We start from the raw sequence: 19311 nt of genomic DNA on the forward strand, positions 1-19311 counted from the left end.
CTGCTCGGCTGAAGCCCTGGCACTGCGGCTGACCTCTGATCCTCCGGCTTAACAGAACAAGAGCAGCTTTGTTTACGAGGCCACAGACAGAACGCACTGACCTTTCAGTCCTGGAGCGTTCAGGTCTGAAAATTATTAGGACAAACTTTGAACCTGCTCCTTTATTCATCACCCTATTGAACCATATTCATTACTGGTTCGCCGCGACTTTTAGCAGCAGCATGGCATGGCTTTAGCAGAGATTACAAAACAGTGAAATAAGACACTTTACTATTTATGGATTAAATATTAATATTAATATTCAACTCCCACTTCAGCCAAACAGTCCTGATAAACTTACTGTTTGCTACCTGCACAAGCGTCGAGCAAGCTTAAAACTACCTTTGCTAAGTTGTTGAAGACAAAACAAGAGTCAAAGTAATAAACTGGATTTAGATCGATGTGTGGAAATGTCAAACTTCATGCGTACTCTTAGTTACTGTATATGACAGTTTTCATGTTGTTCTCCAGCTTAACTATATTTTAAGTAAATTAATAAATATCTTAACATATTTATTAATATCTAATCTTTATTTAGATATGGAATAATATCTTTAATATTAAAGTTGATTCATTTTTAGGCAAAGGTTTTCCCTAAAAATAATTCAAGATTAAAGAGGACTTATTGCTACCATTTCCTGCTCCATATTTTGTATTCATGGATTTGTAGCTTTTTATGATTCACGGTGTAAAACATAGATAAAGATTCATTTAATGAGCCTTTGTTCTTCCCCTCAGTTCACACTGACTGAAACAAGAAGTGCTTTTCCAGCAGTACCTACTTGGCAGGGGGTTCCAAGCAATCTGAGGTGATCCGAGAATGTGACGTCGTCAGACTGCTGACTGATCGGCTAGTCAGCAGCTTCATTCGACGAGTCATGAAGCTGTCAAAAACTGTCATTTTTGAAACCAGCAACTCGGGAAATGGAAGAAAAACAAACAACAACACGGGTGTCTCCGAGTATGACAAAAAGCCACAGACCGAGCAACACATATACCATCGCATACAAATGACGTCGTGTGATGTTTGGTCGGGTTGCTATAACTACTCCACTTAGTTAAGTGTTACTTGATGTAATGAAAAACAATCTGTAATGAGTTGTGATGCGTCAGCTTGCGTTAAGCCAATCTGAAAAGGTACTCACAGGGTTTACTTGCGCTGACATGGTTAAGCTGTACATACTCTGATTTTACCATGTTTAACGTGAGCATCCACCCACTGTCAAAGTATACGAGGAGGGAAAGTGTTTGTTTTTTTAAAGGAAACCTACCAGAGTCCCTATAAACGGGGCTCTTTTAGCCCAGTGAAACGTCCCTATGAGTGGCTTTAAATGTAAAGCCAACGTTACACAACATGTTCAATGAATATAAACAAACTGCGGTGCTGAAATTTTTCAATCATCTTATTTATTCATTAAAAATCACAAACAGTTTTTTAGGTAACTATTGTGTAAAACAAATGTATAACATAACAAACGAATAATGATGTAACGCGGGATGACGAACTAACAATTCCCATCAACATGCTGAGCGAACAACAGCAGCTGACTTCTTATCATCTCCGCTGCTGCAGTGACTCTTGCCAATTAGTGAGTAAGGCTGGAAAACAAACTGCTCACTTTGAGAGGTCAATTCTCCGACAGGAACATTTGGAGTTTTAGCATGATCGCAGACTTTACAAAAACAAGAGAACACTCACCGTCATGACTGACTCAGTGGTCCTCCGGTCCAACGACTTGGCTCTTCTCAGAGGGGGCAGGGTAGAGGGAAAGTCCAGACCCTGACCCACGTCTTGCCTCTGTTCCTAAACAACACACGCATATAAACACCCTTAAAGGAGCTCTTAGCAACTTCCAAGAAACTACTGTCACTACTGACACCCACAGCCATTTAGTGAACTACAGTCAGCATTCCCATGCTCAACATCAACAATACAAGTGATGAGTAATTTATAACACTTTGCACTGCATCCTTCACATAGAAAACAGTCCATAGTACAGACGAAAAAAGGAAGCATAGATGCATGTTTGAGTTTTCTGTGAGATTTGTGTAAATTGGCTCTACCAGAATGTTTGCATAATAGTGCAAGTAATAAGTAGCGGGCAAATGTTTTTATAGAAAACACACAGAACAGGCAAGAATCACTGACCCATTCTTTTGTAATCAGGTCTGTTTGAGTGGGTATTAATGAGCTGTGGAGAAATCTCATGACAAACACTACTTTGTTGAGCCCATGTGTTTTATGAGGCCGAATTCGGCACTGAATCAAAGAGGCTGAAAACAAAAATACACACTGTTAGCATGAGGCTAAATGCGTCAGCTGGAAATGTGTGCATTGTTTCAACGCAACAATAAGGAGAACAGAGCGTTTGTGTGCAGTAAGAGACACACAAGCAGTCTTGGCTGCTTTATTTGCGTACGTGTACGTAATATTTTTATGGTGAAACAGATCCAGGGCCAAGTGGTGTCCGAGTGGGGACTCTGTGTCGGGTCACTGTCTTGCTAAACTCAGGCCCGAGTTGCTCAAACTTAGCGCGAGGGGCTAGGGTGGGAAAGGAAAATGTAATCACCAGGGGAATCCCACCACAGAGTGGAAACTGGAAATGAATACAGCAACCCTTGCTGACCTCTGACCTACAAGCAAAACAAAGACAGGACAGAGAGAGGGAGAGGACGGAGGGAAGAGGGTGAGGATAAGGGAAAAGAAAGAGGAGGAGCGGTGGGATAGCAGCGGGGCAGAGGGGGAACCAAAACTTGTCCTGGTAGGGCCACTGCTGAGAACACATCTGGCTTTCCATGTGATGTTGTTGAAAATCACTGTTTACACATATTACCATATCTATTGTGAACTGCAGCACAATATTGGCACTGTTGGACTGAACACACCCACACTCACACACGTTACCTCTCTCTGGAAGCGTCTGTGTTCACTTCGGCCTTGTCTGACTCTGCTTCTCCCCGACTCCTCCACCTCCATTTTTTCCGGATTCTCCAACTCCAAGGCCTCCAACTTCTCGATAACACCGGAGCGACTGCAAACAAATGCACACTTTGGTTAAACATGTAAGGTATTCAGTTTTTCTAAATCGTCATGAATAGTAATGACACTGAAAGGCTCTCAACTGGCATGTTGGCCTAACTTGTACTGTGTTAAAAAAAACTGTTCAAGACGCTGGAATTGGGAATGAGTTAACTGGAAGAAAATTAGAGATTTTCTTCTACAGCAGCCTGACAAACATTTAGTCACTAATCAGATCAGTTGTCCTAGCTCTGGGATCATCTGCTTGTTTCTGTTCTTACAGTCTTGATGATCACAATGGACTTGTGCTGTTAAGACTGGTTGATTTACAGTACTGACTAACTAACTCATAATAGAGTATAAATCTACAGGTCTGCTTAAAGCAACCTGTAGCATTATAGTACAAATGGATTACCAATTCAAAAGTGCTGGGCCTCTCTGTGTGGAGACCACATGTTTGCAAAATTACCCCCCAAAAAAGCGTCATTCTCCAAATACTTAAAACCCTGGGAACTTTTTCCCTTTGGCACTGATCATCGGTGCCAGATACTGGAAGCACAAACTTGCTTATATTTCTGACCCTGCAGTCAAACAGCAGGTAAAGTTGTTGATGCGTTTAGAAAGCTTTTGCTGCTGCAGGATTAAAGTCATTATGGGTTAATCTTCAGGTCTGTGACACTGTAGCAGCAGGTTTTTAAGTCATGCCTCCTAAGGGGAAATTAAAGCTTGCTCTGCCAGTGCTGTCAAGAAATGTTTCCTTGGGCGAAGGAAAAAAAAAAATGCAAATACTTCAAATGTAAATGTAAAGAGTTGAGATGTTCCCAGTAAATAGTCATGGGTCTTTGATGTAGTGGACAGGCTGATCATCTGCAACAGATTACGCTAAAGAAACTCATTCACAGAACGATCTCTCAAGGGTAAAATGAGTGCTGGATCACAGATCTGAGAACAGCCTACGCTCGCTCAAGTCCATCTGCAACCTTCCTCAGTCTGTGACACACAACACTGCCTGCTCTGACACATTCCCACACAGGCCTTTTGTTCAATAACAGAAATCTGCATTACAGAGAGGAAGAGGGCAAGAAGCAGTGGGAAATATTATATTACTCTTTTGCTTAAATGCTGCCCTTATTTGGGGACACTTCTGCTACAGTCGCTGCCCTTAAAAGGGAATAAAGCAGAGGGGAGGAGGATGAGGACAGTGTGGAGGCCACTGTTTGCCCCAGTCAGGCTCACATGAAGTTGTCAGAAATACACATCAGATGAGGAACAGACAAGGACCAGGAGTGCACATGCACTTTCTGGCTAAGTGCTGTTGCTTCTGTTACTTCATTTCAGTTAGGAAAAAGAAAAGCACCACTTGGCACATGCTGTCTTTTTAAAGGGAATTTCCTTGAACTTTAAAATATTATTCAAATTAAAACCAAATGACTGAATGTGAAACGGGGCGAAATGACAAAGGTTCATTTGTTAGGCAGGCAGGCCTGGACCACGTAAGCCCATCATGCAAGGACAAAGGCTCGTGCCTTTTGATAAACCTGCACGAGGTAGCCAGTGTGAATGATGGAGACTCAAAACTAGCAGAAAACTAACACAGTAGTGCTACGCTGTCAACACTGGGCCATGCAGTCAGCTGTAGAAAGCCCTTTATGATCCTTCCACAGGTTTACCTTGTTGCGACATCTACTTCTAGATGGATCTTGCTGACCAGAGGCTTTGCTTCGATCATCTCATCCTGAGCTGAACTAACAAACTCAGCAGTGAATAAGTATGAACTTTCAGGAAAGGGATTTCAGTCGTAACGGGATTTAATAACATTTCTCAGTCAGGGACCACATCTTCGAGTTGTTGTGTCTATTTTCCATCCTTGGCCCCACACTGCAATGCCAAAAAATATAAAGCTGGCTGCTGTTGCTATGCAGATGCCTGCTGTGTTAATGTGCCATTTACATAATGGCACATTAACATTAGTAAGTGTTGGAAAGCGGCTCCTAGGCTGCTCCCCTGGTTGCTGTACAGACAGATGTGTGCTCACTTGAACATGAACTGGTTCAGGACACTAATAATGTTCAAGGGCCACTTTCCTCCTCCTCCTTTTCCCTTTGGGCCTGGCAAGCATGGAGCTATCTGAATGGCACAGGAAGCTGGCTCTGGGAGGAAAAAGATGACCCCGTTACCCCTGTAACAACCTCACCTACTAGGTTTGTTTGAAGTGTTGCCCTCACTGGTGTCTGTGTGTGCGAGAGAGACCTTTCACAAACATAACCAGTCGTGGAGAGTCAGATTGCTGAACGGAAAGTACAAAACCTGCACTGTGCGCTTTTTTAAAAGGAGGAAAAAGTTGAAAGGCAGGGGTGATTGTTAAGGAACACATTTTCCCATAAAAACACGGGTAAAATACTGATGCTATCCAATATAACGCAGAGAGCTGAGATTCTAAGAAAGCATTCCACTGACCTGGTTCATCAGGTTTAATCAGATGCTGATTAAACTGCTAGTTCGCAGCAGGATCTTATCACCTTTGCTTATCAACATGCTACCTGCATGCTCACATGTAGTACTTTATTCAATCAAGTCCATCTGAGCACAAAAAATACAACTAAGACAGAGCTAGAGTTCATAGTTTGTGTATTATATTTAAATGTCTGTGGACAAATGACAACGCTGTGTGACTTAACCTAATCGTGATCAACTCCCAGAGAGCTTTATTGACAGTCAGGAGCGGGTGGCTATCGACCGTAGCTACAACCTAGAAGAGGTACTGTAATTTATTTTCTGAGATATTGGGAAGATGAGACAAGATGGATCCAAAAGACGGCACAATAACTGTACAAGGCTGCACAATTCACCATTTCCACTGATCAGTCTGACTGAATTTGTGACAAAATCAGTCAGATTGCATTAACAGCTGTTTGCATACAAAGAGAGACGTCTTGCGAATATCTGTGAAATCAGATGATCATTAATGTAAAATGAAAACAGCTCAGCTTCCAAATGCTTCACTTGTTGCTGTTTTGCTGGATGATTTGTATAACATAAGAGAAAGTTTAGAAGTCAGTGAACACTGACCTCCTCTCGGGGCTGAAGACAGCCTCTCTCTCCTGCCTGTCTGGGCTCCTGAACCGGCTCCTCTTCTCAGCCTTTCTAGCCTCAGCCTCCAACCGCCGAGACCGCGGCGTGTCGTGGTGGCTGTAGGAGTGACCGCTCCTCTGGGTGGCCGGGTGGCTGTCTGTGCTCGTCACCGTGCTGCCGCTGGCATCCGAGTCGAGAGAGCTGACCGAGCCGCTGATGTGAGAGCCGTTGGAGAGCAGGGAGCTGCCGGAGGGGAAGGGGTCGCTGGGAGCTGGAGAGAGGCAGCGCGGAATGCCTCCCAGGCTGGAGCAGGAGCCGGTCGGGGACAGCAGGTCGCTGGGAGGCTGGGGGGTGGAGCCGTGCAACGGCAGGCCGCCCCGGTCCACTTCATCACCGTTCACTGAGCCTGCATCAGAAGCCTGGGCCGCAGAGTCCCCTACAGATGAGGAACAGAGGATGCCATGATGCCATATATTTATTTAAAATAAAATTAATTGAATACATTTGACTTAAAAAAAACAAAAACCCATTTGATTAGACTCTCTATCTTGGAAACATGTATTTTTATGTCATTTTAAATTGCTTTAATTTCTTCTTCAATAATAAACAACCCATTATCTAGAAAACAACTGGCTGGGTAAAGCCTAATGAAAAACTTAGATGTGGTGTCTTTTTCACTTGGTATATTTGAATATCACCTTTGATCTTATTTATAATGTGTTATTCCTCCTTACCTGTAGGGGGCAGTGGTGATCCTGAAGGTAGCTCAGCAGCAGTCCAGACTGCTGCCCCTTCAGCCTCCCTCTGGTTCAGTTCTTCCTGCCAGATGATGGAGCTTGAATCTGGAACTTTTTCTGCTTCTGGGATACCGGACCCAGTTACTGCTACCTTGGCTGGACCCGGCTCCTGGATGTGAACGCACAATGAAGTCAAAAATGACGGCCTAAAGAAGGTGGCGCATGATCCTGACCTTTGAACGTTTGTGTTGTGAGGAGGATTACCTGGGAGGTGGCAGGCTCAACTTTGCGTTTCTTCTTTTGGTTCTGTTTGTTGGTTCGGGGGTAGACAATCAGCTGTTCACTCCACCTGCAGGTGTGTGCGTGCACAAACACACATGCCCAAAGATTTCTGAATATCAGAGATCAGCATCCAACCCTGTGACAACCCATCAGTAATCATATCTGGACAAATTACCCATTGATGATCTCCTTATTCTCTCCTCTGATGTAGTACTCCTGGTCGGGTGTGATGATGCACAGTGAGTTCTTCTGGCCCGTCTTGGGCTCTGCATCAATGACGTCTGTACACAGGTTCATGTTGACTGTGCCCTGAGGGAGCGTGCTTGGCTAGAAAAGACAAAATATGAAAAAATGAGCAGAGACGTATCCAAATATTTGGATATTTATACACTGTGTAGGTATCCAGTTTTCACTTTGGAGATATGGGTAACTGTTTTACTTTTTTTTTTGCATGTGACATGTGAAAGATCTCTACTATCTCCCTCATGGCTAATCATTATGTTTAACATGCATGTATGGTACTCAGCACAGACCTACAAATTAGCCTCCATATTTGCTTGTGCTTGTGCGTCACATAGCTAAGCGAAGCGAAGTGTTAGGTTAGAGACCTAAGACCTGTTCATTTTAAAAATAAAGCGAGAAACAAATGTGTGGTGTGCTCGCCCAGCTAAATACTCATATCACGTTCCAAAGGAAAACATGCTTCAGATCTCTCTGTCATACTGTACGAACCCTCGGCTGCTATCGCCACGTCACCATGGTAACGAGTTGAGTCCTCTGTTATAGCACACTGAGTGAAAAGTGAAGGTAACAGCATGCTCAGTGAAGGACAGAGCTGTTTGTAGCATGGAGACTGATAGCTTTCAGCGTCATGGTTGATCCACAAAGCACAAACCACAGTCAAAGCTCTGACTAGGGCTGGGCCATATCATACTGTTCACGGTTATACCGGTATAACGTTTGTGTTGTTTGTGTTGTCGGGCAACGATAAGAAAATGAAATATCATAGAATATGGGTAAAACGCGCATGCGCAGTGCCTTTGTTTTCATACGCACATGGCGGCGACGCAGAACGAGAAGGGCGAAAGCGGATCGGTGAATGAAACAGATGAATCAGAACTGGTTTGTAAAAATGCTGCAACTTCAGTGGTGGAACTGGTTTGGCATTCGTCCGTCAGATACACAACAAAGCACTATTTTTGGTAGCGCATGCTAGCGGGCCATCGTTATTACCGTGTTGTTTGGAAAATACGGCGCACTTAAAATCAATCCTTTGATTTTTCTGAAAGTCGACAGAGCCCCTTATAATCCCGTGTGCCTTATGTATGAATTCTGGTTGTGTTTACCGACCTCGAAACGATTTTATGTACACGGCGCTCGAAAATCTGTCAAATGTTTTTGCTAAGCTACGAACCCGCACCGCTTGATGGATTGTCGGAGCGTTACGGCTGTCGTAGGCAGGAGCCTGGCGGAGTGATACGTACTGTGCTTCAACATAATATTACCGTATCGTGTGTGTATAACCTCTTTTTAAGTTTTGTGGATGTTATACATGGTTATGCTGAGGATATGTCGGCCAATTTCCACTGGAAACGCCTTTTGGTTAAACTGTCAGCGAGGAATTTGCATTTGCACTGTTAAATTTTTATATAACTTTAATGCACATAAAAAACAGCTGCTTGTTTAAGTGAAAATACATTGATGGTTTGGTTTTTTTTGCATTAATAAAGTTGTGGCGTTGTAAAGTATTTTGTCTCGTGTCAATTATATTGTCAGTTATATCGTTATCGCAAATTTTCAAATGTATATCGTGATAAATATTTTTGGTCATATCGCCCTGCGTTAGCTCTGACGTCACTTCCCTGTATGTTTTGTGTAGTCCGACTGCCATTTGAACCTGTACTGTCTCGTTAATGTCGAGAAAACCCTCCAAACTTCCTCTCCGACCTTCTGAGAATCCTGCCGCTCTCTTATCAGCCTTTGCTGCACTGTGCCTGCTACAGATGTAAAACAGGTGCTGGGTCTTTTTCCAGCTCCTTTTAAGGCCACTGAACACAGATCCAGCTTTATTAAGATCTATCTGTAAAGCCCTAGGGCCTGCCAAATATGGCAATTACATGGCGTCGTACCTCAGAACTGAGACGCTGTGGAAGAATTTCCTCCAATAGAAAGAAAAATGATCATGTGTGAAAATAAGGACCAAATGGCTGACAACTATGTGCAAGCCCACAGGGTTGCAAGACTAATGCCACATTAATAAATCGAACGATATTTGCTGTGATCAGAGAAGCTGAAGCCCAGCAGTGCTTTAAGAAGTGCAAAACAATTCTGAGTCTGTGTACTCTAGTAATCTCTTCTCAGCATTAGTACTTTCTGACTCAACTTTTCTACGAAACAAACAACTAAGCTCAGGAAACCAAAAAGTCCTTTTGTGAGGTCCTTTCTCCACCACCATCTATGTGGGGCAGATTTAGAGCTCCAACTAATGTGTTGTTTCCTTAATCTAACCAGCAACTGTTTTCATAGTTTCAGTCACTTTTCTGTTAATTCTGGATTTATATTCATCAAATGATTTATTTATTAATTGAGAAAAACTGCAGATTAATGAGTGGCCAGTGGTAGAGCAGAATAATTTTAAAAAGGTTTTTAAATGACTATTGAGCAACAACTTCCAGGGCTGCTGCACACCTTATAAAATCAAATTTAGGACTTTTTAAGAACTCTCCATCCATCCATCTGCTTCCGCTTATCCTTGTTCAGGGTCGCGGGGATTCTGGAGCCTATCCCAGCTGTCTTAGGGCGAGAGGCAGGGCACACCCTGGACAGGCCAGTCTGTCACAGGGGTAACACAGAGAGACAACCATTCACGCCCACATTCGTACCTATGGGCAATTTTGTGTTTCCAATTAACCTATCACCACTAACTGCATGCCTTTGGACTGTGGGAGGAAGCCGAAGTACCCGGGGAACCCACGCAAACACGGGAAGAACATGAAAACTCTGCACAGAAAGACCCCGGCCTGATGGTGGAATTGAACTCAGGACCTTCTTGCTGTGAGGCAACAGTGCTAACCACTGTGACACTGTGCTGTCAATTTTTAGAAGCTAAAATAGAAAAATGAGTACCATGTCCACAAAAAAGCAGCAGCAGTTTTAAGACCCAATGTTTTATCTCTGCTTTAAGGCTGAGGAACAGAAATATTGTCCCTTTGATGGGTGGATACTTATGGGTCTGCACCAAAAAGAACACGGTCTTTCTGGTGCAGCACAACACAAGAAACACATAAATGTAATGTTGCTCAGTTTGAACATTTTTACTCATTCAGCATGCAATTATTGACATTTATGGCCTTTATACTGCCAGGTCACTGAGTTTCATACTCGTCCTATACACCTGTGGCCATTAAAGTGATTCAAACACCTGATTTTAATGATCTGAATGAAGGAATGAAACATAAAAAAAGTGCTCCACCCACACACCCAATAGTAACTAGGCCACAACCTAGTAGCTGAGGCCTAGCAGACTCTGATCAGCTCTAGCAGCCTGCATCTCTGCTATATTTTAATGTTATAAAATTTGGGAGTTTAGCATGGAAAACTCCTGGATTTTACCCTCTGTTGGATGCAGCCTCAATCAGCACTATTTTATGCAATGAAATCATCTCTCTTTGCCCAAACACATCCAAACTGTTTACTACATACGTAAGTGCACCACACCGCAAACATAACTACGCTTCTTGCCGAAGCATGACTAGGAATCATCAGCAGCATGTCTGCAGGAAAAAAAAAATGTTTGATGGGTGCGACGGAGTACTTCATATTAGAAGTTAGTGATTTGTTGGTGTGATACGCATGTAGTAACCTGTTATGCAGGAAACTTTGTGTTGTGTTGGGAAAAAAAGAGAACATTTTATAAAATAGCGCTGATTGCATTATGCGAAGATCTGCTTTGCTGGCTGATTGCACGACTCGCTACACCCGGCCTGGTGAGGTAAAGCTGGAGTGTGAACTCCAGCTTGTCGGTCTGGTGACTCAAACAGGGTCTCCTCTATACAGATCTCATTCATAAAGTGCTTTACAAACCCGAACATTACAGATAACAGCTGGATTTTCCCGTTTGAGTGCAGCTAGCCAAAATCCGTAGAGCCACTTACGTCTAAAGAGACAGTGAAAGTGGACAGTATATCCTCAGCTTTAACATAAAACTCATTGCTGCAGCCTGGGGCAGCACAAAAGTGATCCATTTAAACTGATTTTTAGTTATAGTCTCCTTATTTTCCTCTGAGTTATCAATTCTTTCACCGGTTATCTAACATAAGCTAATGCTAATTCGCTGCAACCAACCAAACCACATGACAACAACACGTTCAGTACTGACAGCAGATGGCACTAAACATGCTTTTGAAACTTTAACATTAAGCACTTATTTCTTAAATCCAGCTTCACAGACAGAGTTGATGATGATGATGATGTAAATTAGCCTTTGTGTTAGCCCTGCGACAGACTGGCGATCTGTCCAGGGTGTACTCCGCCTCTCGCCCTTTGACAGCTGGGGTAGGCTCCAGCACCCCCCGCGACCATGAAAAGGATAAGCAGAAGCGAATGGATGGATGGATGTTTAGGGCTTCATGTCCTCCTTAAGAGGCTCAAAATTAGACGATGACTCCTGAAGGTTTTCCTGCCTGCCTGCCTGAAAATCCCTTGAAAATTCTGAAATACAGTGGCCTTACTGTTTTCCTATGCAACTACTGACTGTAAAATATTTTATTGAACAAAGTCCTCAGCAGCCTTACTATTTTTAATGTGTTCAGCATGTGGACTTTTAGGAAAAGCAAACTTGTTAAAACTGGATTTCTTGTAATATATTTACTGGTGTTTGATCCAGTAAGTAAGATTGATTTCACTGTTCACTGTGCCCGAAGGTGGCTTTACTGTATTTTGTTGCTGCTAGGTGGAGCATGAACTACTGCAGTCCAGCTGATGCTGACAGCATAAAGGCAACTTGTTGCTTAGAAACTGCCCTCGGCTACTGGCACCAAAACAAAGGAGATGTATCTGCCAAGGCTACTATTCAAAAACAAATGAATTGTCCTGGGTTTGATTTTTACAAAACCAGGCCAATTCCATATCCTCCAATTGTGTCCGTCTTCCATGTGGTGACTAATTTTAGCTTGGCTATGGGGTATTATTAAAAGAAACGACTTTCTCATACAGTCCTCTCGAGATCTCTGGCTGACACGACACAAGAAACAACAACACTGAGAGAAAACGGCACTCAAACAATACAACCCACACGAGACTGACAATTAAAATGCTTCATGCTAAGAAAATGGACTTTTAGGTAAAATCTGTATTTAAAAAAACATTTTATGTTACAGCCCCAGCCCAACAGTAAACTTTCCAGAAAACTGTTAAAATGGCATGAAAAAATAAGTGGGCCAGCTTTAGAATTGAGTGGAGTACACCCACTCCATAAATGATAAATCCTCCAGGAGGCTTTTTACAGGCAGAGCCAAAGGCAAATCCGCCACAGCAGGCTCTGGAGAGAGACTGCTGTTTTATGTGCTGCTTGTTCCTTGATACAGTTCCCCACCATCAAAACCTTTAACACGGAAAAGCCTAAACAATGTTAAAACAACCATGAACTGATTGAGATGTGCTAGAGTGGGTTATTCTAGCAGCACTGGTGACAGAAATCCCAGTTTCCCTTTCTAAAACATGATGTAAAACAGAAGCAGCTCTGGATTAAAGCGGTCACCTCCCGACCTCTTCTTCAGCGTGTTCTCATGGTCATTGACCTTTTAACCTAAAAGCTTTCGGGGTGGTCCCACTCTGTGTTAGATCTTCATGAAAAATGTCTCCCTTTCCATTCATTTACTTGTTTAAGAGTGACGTTCAAGTATGGGAAGCATTATGATGGGCCAGCATCAGCGGAGCAGGGTGCTTACTGTGGCAGGCTGTGTGTGAGGAATGTCTGGGTCTGGGGCATATCTGACGTTTCCTCTGTGGGTTTTTTTCCCTTTTTTTTAGGGGCTAGTGCTCCTTTTCTCTTCCTCTGTATGGTCCCGTAGCTGCAAGTACACTGCAGTTCACCAAATAAGGGCATTAAAGGAGGAATGCTGCATTAGACAGAAAAGCATCTTTCCCTCTTTTCATGGAGAAAATAGTTCAGCATTAAGGGTGTACTGCTTCAGATAGACTGCTGCCTAGATGGTGAAAAATATCAGACGACGTCATTGCTCCAAGTTAAACGATCTTGGGATTAGAGCAGGGCGATATGGCCAAAAATATTTATCACGATATATATTTGAAAATTTGCGATAACGATATAACCGACGATATAATTGATGCGAGACAAAATACAACTCCACAACATTACTAGCGCAAAAAGACAACCTTCCATTTATTTTCACTTAAACAAGAAGCTGGTTTTTATGTACATTAAAGCTTTATAAAAATGTAACAGTGCAAATGCAAATTCCTTGCTGAAAGTTTAACCAAAAGGCATTTCCAGTAGAAATGTGCTGACATATCCTGAGCATAACCATGTATAATATCCACTGAAGTTAAAAAGAGGTGCTTTGCAACATTAAACTGCAGTGTGCAGTACGTATTTTTCGGACCATAAGGTGCACGGGATTATAAGGCACATTAAGCGAAACAAAGCAGTCAGATAAATCAAACTTTATTAAACTCATTCTTCTTGCTTCCTCCACTTCTGTACCATTGATTCATTAATGTTGAATTCTCTGGCAGCTGCTCTATTCCCATGTTGTTGCAGTATATTAATGACTAACCTCGTATTGTGGATGGATTATCTCAGTTGTTCTCCTGACTGAAGTTTGGTCCGTTTACAGCATCCTGCCATGCGATTGCATTTGTCTCTAACCATGAAGAACCTTCACGTTAACTTTTATAAGTGGAAAAGTGTTAGTGTTCGTCCTCCAGCTTCACTGTTTATGTTATGCTAACATAGCTGTGTCGCTAGCGATCACGTAGCACATCATTATATACCAGCTAGCCCAACTTCAGTAACCCTACAAACGTCACTGCTGTTTAGTTTCCTGTCTTCATTTATGTTGGAAGTGATAGCAGAGCTGTACGTTTGATTTTTTTTTCAGAAATCTCTCAGTCAGAACATGCAATATCATGCTTAGGTAACTAGCGAAACTAGCGAGCTAACTTCCGCTAGCTTCCTGCTAACTTCTAACTCCGTTAAATGTAATAACTTTTGTTTTCATGGATGCCTGGAAGTTAAACTTAATAGTTACACCTGGTAAAGCAGCAATGCTGATCGTTTTATTAAAGATGAAAGAATTTAGACAGTTTTTAACTCTTAGTGATGCTGCAGTGTTGTTTGACCTGAAGCATACGGAGTTTAGGACCCAGATTACTCCCAGATTTAAGAGCATCTTAGTCCGACAAATACGATGACAAGTGTTGTTTGACCTGAAGTATACGGAGTTTAGGACCCAGATTACTCCCAGATTTAAGAGCATCTTAGTCCGACAAATATGACAATAACAACGGCCGCTTGCATGTTCTGCAAAAAAATGTGCTTTGTTGTGTATCTGACGGACAAACACCAAACCAGTTCCACATCACTGAAGTTGCACCATTTTTACAAACCAATTCTGGTTCATCTGTTTCACTCAACAATCGGCCATGTGCGTATGAAAACAAAGGCACTGCGCATGCGCGTTTTACTCATTCTATCGCGATATTTCATTTTCCTATCGTTGCCTAACATTATACCGGTATTACCGTGAACGGTATAATATGGCCCAGCCCTACTTGGGATTCAAGGAAACCATCGTTTTCCCTCTTACTTTATCTTATATACAGTATATACACTGTTCCAGTGGCAGACGCTCATATTAAACGCAGCCAAAGAGTTAAGTCCAATTAATCCCTTTAATCCCTGAGATTTCAGTGAAAGGGGATACTCTTAGTGGTCGTCTCCAACACGCAGTTCTGGCAGTGAGCACAGAAACCTGCCTGTGTTACCTGTTGTTTGTGTGGAGAAGCCAATCAGAACAAAGCTTGCTTATATGTGGGTGTCTGTAAAGCAAGAGGAACTAAACAGTCGCGCAGAGCATGATTTCTGAATATTAAAATAGCCAGAACATTAAAAAAAAACTATATATATTTTGTTACTAATTCTTGTCTAAAATATTAATTAACATTAGTTATTATTATTCTGCCCTTGAAGGGAAGGAGTGTGTAATCGATTCTGTCTGTTTGCTAGCAGTCTAATGTCCGCAGTTTTCTAGATATCATTTTCATATTTTGTGTGACGGTAGATACCAATAAGAGCTAGTCCTGATTTTATCAGTGTGAACAGTGGGTCAAGGTCACGCCGAACGTGAAAAATCAGCAGAACCTTAAGAGATAATATACTAGGCCTGGGAGGACATGAATACCTAGGTTGGCTTAGTATTTGACCTTGACCTTCATTGTCAGCGCCCAAAGTTCACCTTGAAAAAATTTCAAGAAACCATATTGAGTAATATATCATACGAAAGGGCACGGAGAGCACACTTTACGCGCTACGACATCATAATGACAGCATAACGACAGCATAACAGGATGTCATCATATTGTACTAAAAACAAAACATCAAAGGTTAGTCTATCCTTTGCCCTTTGGGGCGAGTTTCACTCTGCGTGGTCTTGTTTTTTGTTCTTTTTTTAAACTTTTACCGGCGTGTGGTAGGATTTTAGTCAGGTTTCCAGTCACTCCAAATGTTTACTTGTCCTTCCCAACTAAACAGCTTGTTTCAGACATTGGAGGAACTGTGGCAATTCCAAGGATTTTTTTTCTAGTCATACTGCTGAGCTCTACAGTGACGGAGAGAGACAGCGCTGTATTCTATAGTCTTTACGCACATGTTCAGCACTTTGGCTAGTGGCTGCTGTTTGAAGTGCTTTATAAATACATTTGGCTTGGCTTTGCAAGTGTGTGTGTCAAAAATCTGTCTTGTCTGTTTAGCAGAGAAGCAGCAACAAGGAAGAATAAAGAAGAGGAAGGGTTAGCATTCTGCATTCTGCTGCTCAAATGCAACAAGTGGTCTACAGTTTAGAAAGTATTATTTATAGTCAAGAATGCCATATAGTACCCTGTGACTACACAGTGCAAATTATTGGTCAATAGTTTTACAAAATGTAAAACCTTACACAGCATCTCCACCTGACTGAATGAGTGTGAACCATAATTATAATCAAAACTATTGTTTTAGTCTTAGTCAGTAAAAAGAAACAAACACTGAACCCTTCTGAAGCATCTTGAGAGCAAAGCTATAAAATAAGGTTCCAAATGTGTCGTTTTCCCTTCATGCGACAATAAAAGTGTAGAGAATGCCATCAAAACAGTTAAAGACAAAGAGCGAGTAGGAGTGGCTCATCTAAATCTCTGATACAACAAGACCAGAGAAAGTCAGAGAAACAGGAATAAATGTCAACCTCAATCACATCATTTCAACCCTCCATTGGTGGCTTGAGCTACTCCGTAAACAACGATGAGCCTGATGAGTTTGAAAACAGTAACGGTTGTCATAAGCTCCGAGGGCTTGGAGAGTTCCTATCTTCAGGGGTCTAGAGCACAAAGCGGCCACTTCCCTGACCCACTTTTCCTGCCTTGTGGAGCAGATGAAAAGACCAAAAGACAATGAGGCAGACAGTTTTGGAATCACTGTTACAATGAGAGGAAAACAACTGCACACCAGCCTGGGTGTCGCTGGAAACATTACACAGTGGAAACGTGCACACGCACGCTCACAAGCACCACATTTCCTCCCATTGTCATCACTGGCAACAGAAAAGAGATTCACCATGTGCTGATGTAAAGTCAGCTCATCTCCCTCCCCCTCACTGTCCTGCTCACTCACAAAAAGAAAGATGAAAGGCAAAGGTAAACACTCGTGTGACCTATGATTTCTACAGGATACATGAGAAAGTCACTCTCTGTGTTTCTGGCAGGCTGGTTGGTAGTGTGCGGCCCCCAGTGTTTACTCACAAGCAGCCTAATCTCCAGCCTGATCGGCTGGTATGGGTTTGGTCACCCGTGTCGCATTCCCCTGGCGCTACACTAGCACAAGGCGCAGGCTCAGAGCGGGCAGGAGACACTTCCCAGCCTTTTACTCTCTATAGCTTGGAAAAAAGCTATAGAGAGTAAATGTTTAACTCAAAGTCTCCACAACATTAAACAAGCACCTTTACTTATTTCATTGAAATGATTCAGTTCTATTCGCTCCTCCATGAACTAGTGAGGAAAGTTTCTAATGCGGTTTGTGATTTTCAGCACTGCTAAGTGTTTTTAATCAACCTTCAGTATCAAGACCACATTCCCAGACAGAACTGAGAACACGCTACAAACAATAAAACACTAAATGTTTCTGCTGCACAGCAGAAGCAAGCGAAGCAAGCAAACTTCCTAGGAGAACGTCTAAAATTGGAAATGTCGGAGTCAGAAATCATTAAGCCACATCACATGATTTTAGTAGCTGCATTACTTTTGACTACGCAGCAACAAACCATATGAAGTGCTTACTAACTGCATGCTTTATCCACAACATGCATCAAAGTCATTATACACACACACAAGCAAGCATGGGGTCTAAACTGAGCACAATTTATTGGATGAAGTGAAAAACCATCCATACAAATATTGACTGATTGATTTAAGAATCTTTTAGAGTTTTCCATTGTTCCTGTAAATGATTAGAACTCAGTTTATTCTAACACAGCGTTTATACAACAGTTTCAGTCTTTTTTTCCCACTATGCTTACTGTCTGTGGCTGCATAACACTCAGAAATCCCCCCAAAAACTAACTTGCCTTGCATATTAAAGAAATACTAATAAGCAGTTTATTGGAGTAGTATTTTCAATCAGTGAGGACAGAAACAATTAGCTGTCTAGTGGACAAGTTACATTCTTATTTTATAAAATGTTTAAAAGAAAAAAGATCATATTCCTAACACTGAATGTGCTTTAAATGCTGACTGAAAAGCTTACTTTCTGCTTGCATTTAAATGTTTCACGCTTTAACATTTCTCAACTGCTAACCAATAACAAGTTGCCTTTGCAGCTGTGTTAAAATCAGCTGGTCTGTGGGTAGCTTATGTTTGTTGTATGCACTGCTGTTGCTTTTTGCTTCATGGTGCAATTATAATATATAATTCCTCCAAGTTTCTAGTAAAAAACAGTTTTTTTTTAACTTGGTGAGGGGAAACAGTTTTAAAAACGTTCCCCTACAGCCACCATCTGTGCTTTTATGCTGCTTTCCCCCCACCTGTTTCCTCATCAACGTGAGCTCCACTCGTACTCTCCATCCTGTTCAAGCCAACTTTTCACCTTACGCATACTGTTATCCCGGTCAGGTTGCATACCCCAAAATCTTTTACGCTGTGCAGCCAAATACCCAGGTAAACTGACAAACACAATACCAAATTTGGCTCAAGTGCCTTTATTTTAGCCAGTCTTGTAGCTGCTTAGTAAAGGAGAAGCACAGTTTTTCATTTTCTGTGGCATCAAACACTGTGCACAACAGCTGAATAACTGTTATACTGAATCTCGGGTCTGTCTAGACAGTTTATGGTTGATTTCAGTAACATAATCACTGTTGCCAGCCGCAGCTTCCCACACAGTTGCAGCAGAGACAGTGTCATTCACTTCTCACAACAAATGCCAACAAAGTCATCTTCTAGCTAGCACATCACCTTCACATCTGCACCACTTTCTACATAGCTCACGTCGGTCTTTATAAACTTTTTTATGTCCTGACATATAATCATGTTAAATGTCACATTTCTCTTAAGTATACTGATATAGGAGGGTTGTTTTTAACCATATTGCAAAGCCTTAATGAGCAGTTTCCAAAACATCTGTATAGACTTCACACAAGAGTATAATCAAGTAAGATCAACAGTTATTGTAGGAAATGCTCCTCTAAAGAAAGAGAGTGACAGTGTTAGTGAAAGCCCTGATGGGTCGAGTGAAACTCAGTGAAAACTGATTCAGCAGCAAAGCCTCAGTCACAGCAAGCTGACTTTTTCCAGTGTCTTTTGAAGTAGGAATCACACATACCAAGAAATTACACTACCCCTAAACTGTACAACTAAAACACGCAGACATGGACACCTGCTATGCCCTGAACTTTAAGA

The 19311-nt window shown here is 42.1% G+C and overlaps 1 protein-coding gene across 7 annotated transcripts in view; it reads right to left on the minus strand.

Moving 5' to 3' along the window:
• Positions 1–19311, minus strand: part of mprip (myosin phosphatase Rho interacting protein) — a 45781-nt gene that overhangs the window by 18439 nt on the left and 8031 nt on the right. For all 7 annotated transcript variants that reach the window (XR_006054500.1, XM_042221656.1, XM_005923773.3 and 4 more), the window contains exons 4-9: positions 7325–7476; positions 7132–7216; positions 6865–7036; positions 6128–6566; positions 2945–3071; positions 1739–1843 (exon numbers count right to left, since the gene is read on the minus strand). Coding sequence is in view for 6 of the 7 variants with exons in the window: in XM_042221656.1 (XP_042077590.1) it covers positions 1739–1843; positions 2945–3071; positions 6128–6566; positions 6865–7036; positions 7132–7216; positions 7325–7476 (1080 nt within the window). In the remaining variant the exon portion in view is untranslated. The remainder of the gene's footprint in view (positions 1–1738; positions 1844–2944; positions 3072–6127; positions 6567–6864; positions 7037–7131; positions 7217–7324; positions 7477–19311) is intronic.

Source organism: Haplochromis burtoni, unplaced genomic scaffold, assembly GCF_018398535.1.
Source record: "Haplochromis burtoni strain Fernald_Lab_line unplaced genomic scaffold, NCSU_Asbu1 Contig_71, whole genome shotgun sequence".
In the NCBI taxonomy this organism is placed as follows: domain Eukaryota; kingdom Metazoa; phylum Chordata; class Actinopteri; order Cichliformes; family Cichlidae; genus Haplochromis; species Haplochromis burtoni.